The 7,157-nt window shown below is 40.8% G+C and overlaps 1 protein-coding gene across 1 annotated transcript in view; it reads left to right on the top strand.

Moving 5' to 3' along the window:
• Positions 1-7,157, top strand: part of POLR1B (RNA polymerase I subunit B) — a 23,566-nt gene that overhangs the window by 12,140 nt on the left and 4,269 nt on the right. Inside the window, exons 7-11 of the mRNA XM_018573221.1 lie at positions 2,002-2,173; positions 3,169-3,340; positions 4,210-4,491; positions 4,579-4,712; positions 6,411-6,581. Of these exons, the coding sequence (XP_018428723.1) occupies positions 2,002-2,173; positions 3,169-3,340; positions 4,210-4,491; positions 4,579-4,712; positions 6,411-6,581 (931 nt within the window). The remainder of the gene's footprint in view (positions 1-2,001; positions 2,174-3,168; positions 3,341-4,209; positions 4,492-4,578; positions 4,713-6,410; positions 6,582-7,157) is intronic.

Genomic DNA, 7,157 nt, shown 5'->3' with positions numbered 1-7,157 from the left:
CTGCAGGTGGCGATATTACCCTACCATTCAGGATCTACGATCTGTTGCCTGTGTCCTTCAATGAACGGAGAGAAAAGGATTTTACGGTGAGTACAAAAATCCTATTTTTTCATCTCTTCCAAGGCCATAGGATGTCTTCTGGTTGTTTTAAAGGAGAATTATGGGGTGAGTGAAAAAACACTCCCCATAATTGAAGCCGACCTGTGACACTGAAGCTTTCACAGGTCGGCTCTATTGATCGTGAAGTCAGTGAACACTTCCGATCCTCTCCCTGCAGAGAGCAGTGACTGTCAGTCCCCGCTCCCCACATGGATTCCCCCTCACCTCTGCGTTTCTCCAGCGCTGACTGGAGGAACGGACGGGGGAGAGGACAGGCACAGCTGGCTCTACCTCTAGAGAGGAAGAGCCAGCTGTCAATCAGCCGAGGCGGTGGATCAACAGTATTGTCTAGATCCGTCCCGGCTGCGGCGTAGCTCTGCACTCTCCGCATATAGCGGGCGTGCCCCATATTCTCGTGTAGGAAATGAGAAGCTACTCACTACATCTGTTGGGGTCAAATAACCTGTTGTCAAATTAAACATATTAATCAGTGCAGTAATTATCCAATGGAAGGGCCTTACCTATCTATCTGCTTAGCTAAATCCAGGTGGTGTGTGAGCACATATTTTTAAAGATAGTTCTCTAGGTTTTGAGCAAATGAAAGGCGAGTGTGAAAGTAAAAGAAAATCACAATTATGAGAGCACCCCATAATAAGGTCCCGATATAGGTTTTACAACCTACTCACTCTACTAAAAAAAAAAAATTGTCTGTAGTTGGGCTTTAAAGTAGTTTTTGTTTCTCTGTTTCCATTGTCCACTCCTTCCAGAGTGCAACACTTTGTCAGATTCTTTTATTTGTTACACACAGACCATTCATTTTATTTCCAATGTCTCTTTATACCTCTTCTTTTTTTGTACACAAGTACAGCGATCTAATTCCTGTGGTTGTGCTGCTCCCAATTAGAATGTTAATTTTAAAAAAAGTGGTATTTAACATAATATACACTGAGTGGCCAGATTATTATGACCACCCCATCAGTACTTCGTTGGGCCACGAGATGACTTCATTGGGCCGCCTCGTGACTCCACGAAATGTTGAAAGGTGATGCGAGGAATCTGACACTGCACTGTTGCCCTTCTGTTGTCTTGTACCAGTCTTGCCACTCTCCGTTCTGCACTAACATTGACTAGTCGCTGACGGCCACAATTCGCACGTTCAGACCCAGATTTTCGGCTGACAGTCCAGTCTTAAAACACTTTAACAACAGCTGCCCTGGAACATTTAACACATTCTGCTGTTTTGCTGATACTCGCTCCATGGCTCCACGCGCCAACAATCATCCCACGTTCAAAGGCTGTTAAATCGCGTTGTTTACCCATATCTTCAGAAAAAAATCACTTCAACTGTCGTGGTAAACAATCTGCTTCCCTATTTATAATGGTCTGGCCCTCTAGCAACTTCAGCGCAAAATTATAGCTAATTTGCCTACAAACGTCAGGTGGTCATAATAAACTGGCCACTCAGTGTAGAGTAGCCTACTTTTTAAAGGTACATACTAGCTTGTATTCACTAAGTGCACATTCTGACATTATTGTAACATTTGAAAGTAACAATTATTAAAAGAGAAAGTTGATTGTGCAATGTCTTTCAAAGGGGAGATTTAGAGTTCAAATTGGCTGATACTTTCCTTCCAGAAAGGTCTTCTGACCATAGGTCTAGAATTGTAGTCATGTGACCAGCACTAGGGTGACCATTGAGCAGAATTTTTTTTTCAATGACCGTTAAATGTTTTGACTTCTCTGACTATTTAGTTATTCCAGCAAATTGATAACTTAGCTTTACGTTACCAATTGAGTGTAGGACTACTCAAATGTTGGGGTAAGCTCAATCCAACTTGAATTTTCTACTTTGTGCACTGTGCTAAATGTTTTCTCCTTTTTTTTCCCCCCATGATTTTACAGACGGAGTATTTGCATACATCTTAAATCCAACTTGGAAAAATTCCACATGCTTTGCTACATGACACGGAAGCTTTTCACTTTTGCCAAGGAAGAGTGTATGGAGGAGAATCCTGATAGCTCAATGGCCCATGAGGTTCTGACACCAGGGCAACTGCTTCTCATGTTTTTAAAGGTTTGTTAACTTTAAAATGGGAACATTACCAGATTGTGTACAAAGGATTGTCAGAATGTAACATTAATCAGTCTTTGCCTTTGCTCTGTCCAATGCCATTACAGGGCAAAGCAACGGGTTCATTTTAAAGCTGGCACAAGGGGCAGCTTATACTTACCTGCCCCTTTCCACACCCCATGAATCTGCTTGCAGAGAGGAAAAGCTGCCCTGTATAAGCTCGGAGTTAATCTATCTTTAGCTTACAGGACTCTCCCTTTATACACATGTGATGACAATGGTGACTGAGCATCCAATTGCCAAGCACCACTGCTGTTCTGTGAGATAGAGGGCAGTCCACATGCACACGAACATTGGAATGAGAGCAATAATTCTAGGATCATCAATCACTGATAACACTATTTAGCATTGTAAAAACATATCCCACACTTTTTTGTCCAATTTTTCCAGAAAAAAAACAAACGGCTTTGGAAAAAAAAAATTCCCCCCAATGTTTTTTGTTTTTTTTTCCCAGCCCTTCCCATCTCTAGTTGTGCTAAAAGGTGCAGGAGCTGTTTTCTGGCAGTTGTGGCCCCATAGACATCTTTATGCATTGAAAACTGAGCAGTTTTTAAAACAAAATTGCTTCTCCCCTGCCAGCTTGCTGAAGAGAAGGACTCTGGGGGGCGAATTTATTAAAACTGAAGCACACAGCAGCTGGAGCAGTTGCCCAATGGCAACCAATCAGCTTCTCTCTTCAGCTTGTTCAGGTAAGCTTTGATAATGAAAGAGAGAAGCAGATTAGTTGCCATAGGTCCAGCTGCTCCAGATTCAGTCTGCTCCAGTTTTAATCCCCCTCTTGCTCTCTTATGTGGAAGCAGTGGTCTCTCTGTTTTGATGTACCCGGAATGTATTTAGCTGAAAATTTATTTTGGGCTTTAATTAAAACCAGTGCAGCGTGATTTTGTTTTGTTTTTTTTTTGTTTTTTTTTAAATTTCTTTCTTTCTTTTAAATGTAGGAAAAGATGGAAGGTTGGCTTGTATCTGCCAAACTTAATTTGGAGAAGAGAGCACAGAAATCAAACCTTGTTCTCAACACAGAGTCCCTCATGAGAGTATTCAGTGGTACAAGTGATCTCACACAGGCCTGCGAATACATGCTGGCTACTGGAAATCTCCGCTCTTTTTCTGGTAGGTTATGGCAAAGCAGCTACAGAGCATAACGTGGTTGAAAACGACAGTGCTATGCTGGGTTTATTCCTGTGGTTTTTAATTTAATGGGTCTCATAGAGAACATTATGCACATAGCCACAGTGGCGTAACAACCGGGGGTGCAGCAGGGGCGCGGGCCCCGGGCGAAAAGTGAAGGGGGGGCGCCGGCCGAAAATGGCACTTTCGGCTAAATGCCGAAAGTGACATTTTCCTGCCGTTTTGTCGTGGGGGGGGGGGGCGAAAAAAAATTTCTGCCCCGGGCGCCCAGAACTCTGGTTACGCCACTGCATAGCCATATATGGGGGCACTTTGTAAATTTGTATCCATCTACAGTTCTAGTAACAGTGTTTACGCATCAAATTGCTTGTCATATTTATAACCTAAAAATAACATTTTGGACTGTAATGCAATTGGGGAGAGGGGAAAGGCAAGAGCAAAAGAAAGGGTAATTCCTTCTCTAGATTCCTTTTCCAACTGGACTTTTATTTTCAGGATTTATTTAACTTTTTGCTCAAGTCCAAGACTGTTCAGACTGTTAACCAGAGTAACCATATTATCCTTATGAGATGCCATTAGGTCTTTCTTGGTTATAGTGTTCAGCCTAGTGAACTATTGAGCAACAAGAGTGTTCTACTTCATTATATTAAATGCAGGCCTTGGCAGCATTAGTATAATAGAGATTTTATGTATCTCTCTGGACAAAAGAGGGAGATGCAACAGATTTGTTATTCATATTTTAATAATTAATAATATTTATTCTTTGCTATTACATTGTCATGTGAGAAATAATGAATGTGTACCTTTCCTATGTGTAATGCTTTATTCTCCTGTTTCTTTTTATTCCTAAGGTCTTGGTATGCTCCAGTCTACTGGTCTGTCGGTAGTTGCAGACAAGTTGAACTTCATCCGGTATCTCTCACACTTCCGCTGTGTGCACAGAGGGGCTGCTTTTGCCAAGATGAGAACCACAACTGTCCGTCGTCTTTTGCCAGAGTCTTGGGGCTTTCTATGTCCAGTACACACACCTGATGGCGAGCCCTGCGGTCTAATGAATCACATGACTGTGACGTGTGAAATTGTGACCCAGACATCCGTCAATGCTCAGGTGCAAGTTTTGCTTTGCACATTAGGTGAGCAACTGTTTTTTATTTATTAATTTATTTCTTTTTAGGTGTTTTAGATCTATTTTGTGAAGGCATCTGATATTTCGTGTTTAGGTGTCACTCCAGTCGATGGAATTCCAGGAAAGTCTTTAGAAGATTGCTACCAAGTTATGCTGGATGGTGCCATGGTGGGCTGGATAGACAAAGACTTGGCTCCAAATGTTGTCAGTGCTCTAAGGAACTTCAAGGTATTCCTTTCTTTGTTACTTTAAACTGTGCCTGATTTATTTTTTTCTCACGAACAAAGTCTGCCTGTTTGTTAAAGAGACACTAAACTAATGAGTTGCATCTTAAAAATGCATTCAAGTACCCTAACTATTAACACAAATGCAGCTGAATTGTGCATCACTCAGCTTTAGATCCTCATCATTTTCAAGCTCGCTCCTGGGATAGACTATAACTTCAATACAAATTAGTAAACGAAATGTGAGATTGTAGTCCATCACGGGAGTGAGCTTGGAACACACACAGGGACAATGGGGAAAAAAAGTAGCCAACTTCCAGAAGGAAGGACAGTGTCAGCACCAATTCAGAGATTTAAGGATCTACAGCCGAGTGATACACAAGGTACATTTTAGTTAAAAAATGCATTAGAGTACACTATTGAGATTTAACTCCTGATCTGGTGTCACTTTTAAACTAATTAATTCCGATTTGTTTACGTTTTTTTTGGGGGGGGGGGTTGTTAGGTGTGTCATTAAAAAAAATTGTTTAGGTACTGTTGTATAACACTTTAGTGTCAACAATGTTGTTAGTAAGTGTTTACAAGCATTGTCTACAACAGAGGTATGCATTTCAGTGCTGAGACACCAACTGGACGTAACAAACGTGGGCTAGGTTTTTACATGACCACATATTACTTGGTCATCTAGGCAGCAGTGTGTTCTTTTCACATGTATCGTCAAAGATGGCTGTATAAGGGTGGCAGGTAAAGTGGTAAATTGTCGCTTACCTATTTCAGAGGCCTCGCATGCGTGTGAACTGATGCCATATTTCTGAACCCTTTGCATGTTGATGTATTGTGTGACCTGTTGTAAAAGCCTTCATATTTATAAGGACAAAATGTTGTTCATTTTAGCCCATATATGAGGGATTAACACTGAAGGTTGCCATTGGGGTTCCCTAAATATACATTTATACTGTGAGATAATAACAGAGACTTTGGGGGGAATTTATCAAAACTGGAGCAGGCAAAATCTGGAGCCGTTGTGTATGGCAACCAATCAGCTTGTCTTCAGTTTGTTCAGTTAAGATTTGAAAACGAAAGAGAGAAGCTGATTGGTTGCCAAGCGCATCTGCTCCAGTTTTGTTATATTCCCCTCTGTATGTCTTATTGTACCTATTGTTTCTGTATTTGTTCTCTGTGTGTGTGTATTCAGTGTCTGTGCATGCTGTGTTGTGTACTCTATCTGAGAGTGCCCTAGTCTTGTGGGTGCACCATTGTCTTCCTTTCCTGGGTCTGTAATCACTCCAGCATTTGGGAGTACATAATGAAGGGGAGAGATGAAGCCAAACAGGAGGAGAATGTAACATTGCAAAGGAGGGGTGTGTGTGTTTTTTTAAAAAAATTTTTTATTTACCAAGATTATTAAAAACATTCTGACACATTTGCTGCACGCTTGGTCTTGATCATTGATTCAGTAATATTGAAGCTCATATTTTCACAAGGTCAACAATGGCAGCCCAAAGATTCTTTTTTGACAGATGTACTTTAAGAAAGTTATGAAGAGTTGATTACCAAAATTGGTTTTTATATATCTGTTTTTACTGAACAGATTTACATTTTATTACCTTTTTAAAACCATTTCACAATTTTACCTAAAATGAAAAATGATGGCCTTTTACTTTTTTTTATCGCAGCTATGATTCTTTTTGTTTTTCAATAGGTAACACAAGAAAAGAACATTCCACCCTGGACAGAAATAGTGTTGATTCCAATGACTGGGAAGGCCAGCCTATATCCTGGGCTTTTCATCTTCACCACTCCTTGTAGAATGGTTCGTCCTGTTAGGAATCTGGCTGTTGGGAAAGAAGAGCTTATAGGAACATTAGAGCAGGTATGTACATGAATCCGGCTTTCGGTTCAAGTTCCTGGATATACCAAAGCAAAAGCGTTCACATATGTGGTAATATAAAGCATGACTGAAGTGGACATTGTATCACCTTTTAACATTAGTGCATGCATGTTATGTAATGTGTAACATTTCTGGGTATTCCCTCTGCCGCCTTAATGTAAAAATCCACTGCACTCTAACACAGATCAACTCACTGACTGCTTGGTCTTCTCAGTCTATGACCTACCAGCACACAGCACAAATCGGACTGATTGCAGGGAGAAGAAGAGAAAATATTTCTTTCTGCAGCATACATGCATTCAATAGGTTGGACTTGATGGACTTATGTCTTTATTCCACCTCAAATACTATGTAACTATGTAGCAGAGTGATGACATTATTCTCTCAGAATACTCTTCTTAAGCTAACATTGAGAGACTCTGTAAAAAGAATACATATAGGTGCTAGATAGTATCTTTTAAGACCCATTATAAGTTTGCTATGGACACTTTTTTTAATATATGCTATGGATTCATTCTCTTGGGGGGGGGGGGGGGGGGGGGCCGTTTTTTCTGGGGG

Source organism: Nanorana parkeri, unplaced genomic scaffold, assembly GCF_000935625.1.
Source record: "Nanorana parkeri isolate BGI_ZX_2015 unplaced genomic scaffold, ASM93562v1 scaffold46, whole genome shotgun sequence".
In the NCBI taxonomy this organism is placed as follows: domain Eukaryota; kingdom Metazoa; phylum Chordata; class Amphibia; order Anura; family Dicroglossidae; genus Nanorana; species Nanorana parkeri.
Note: the sequence above shows the minus strand (reverse complement) of the source record. Positions and strands in the feature narration are given on the sequence as shown.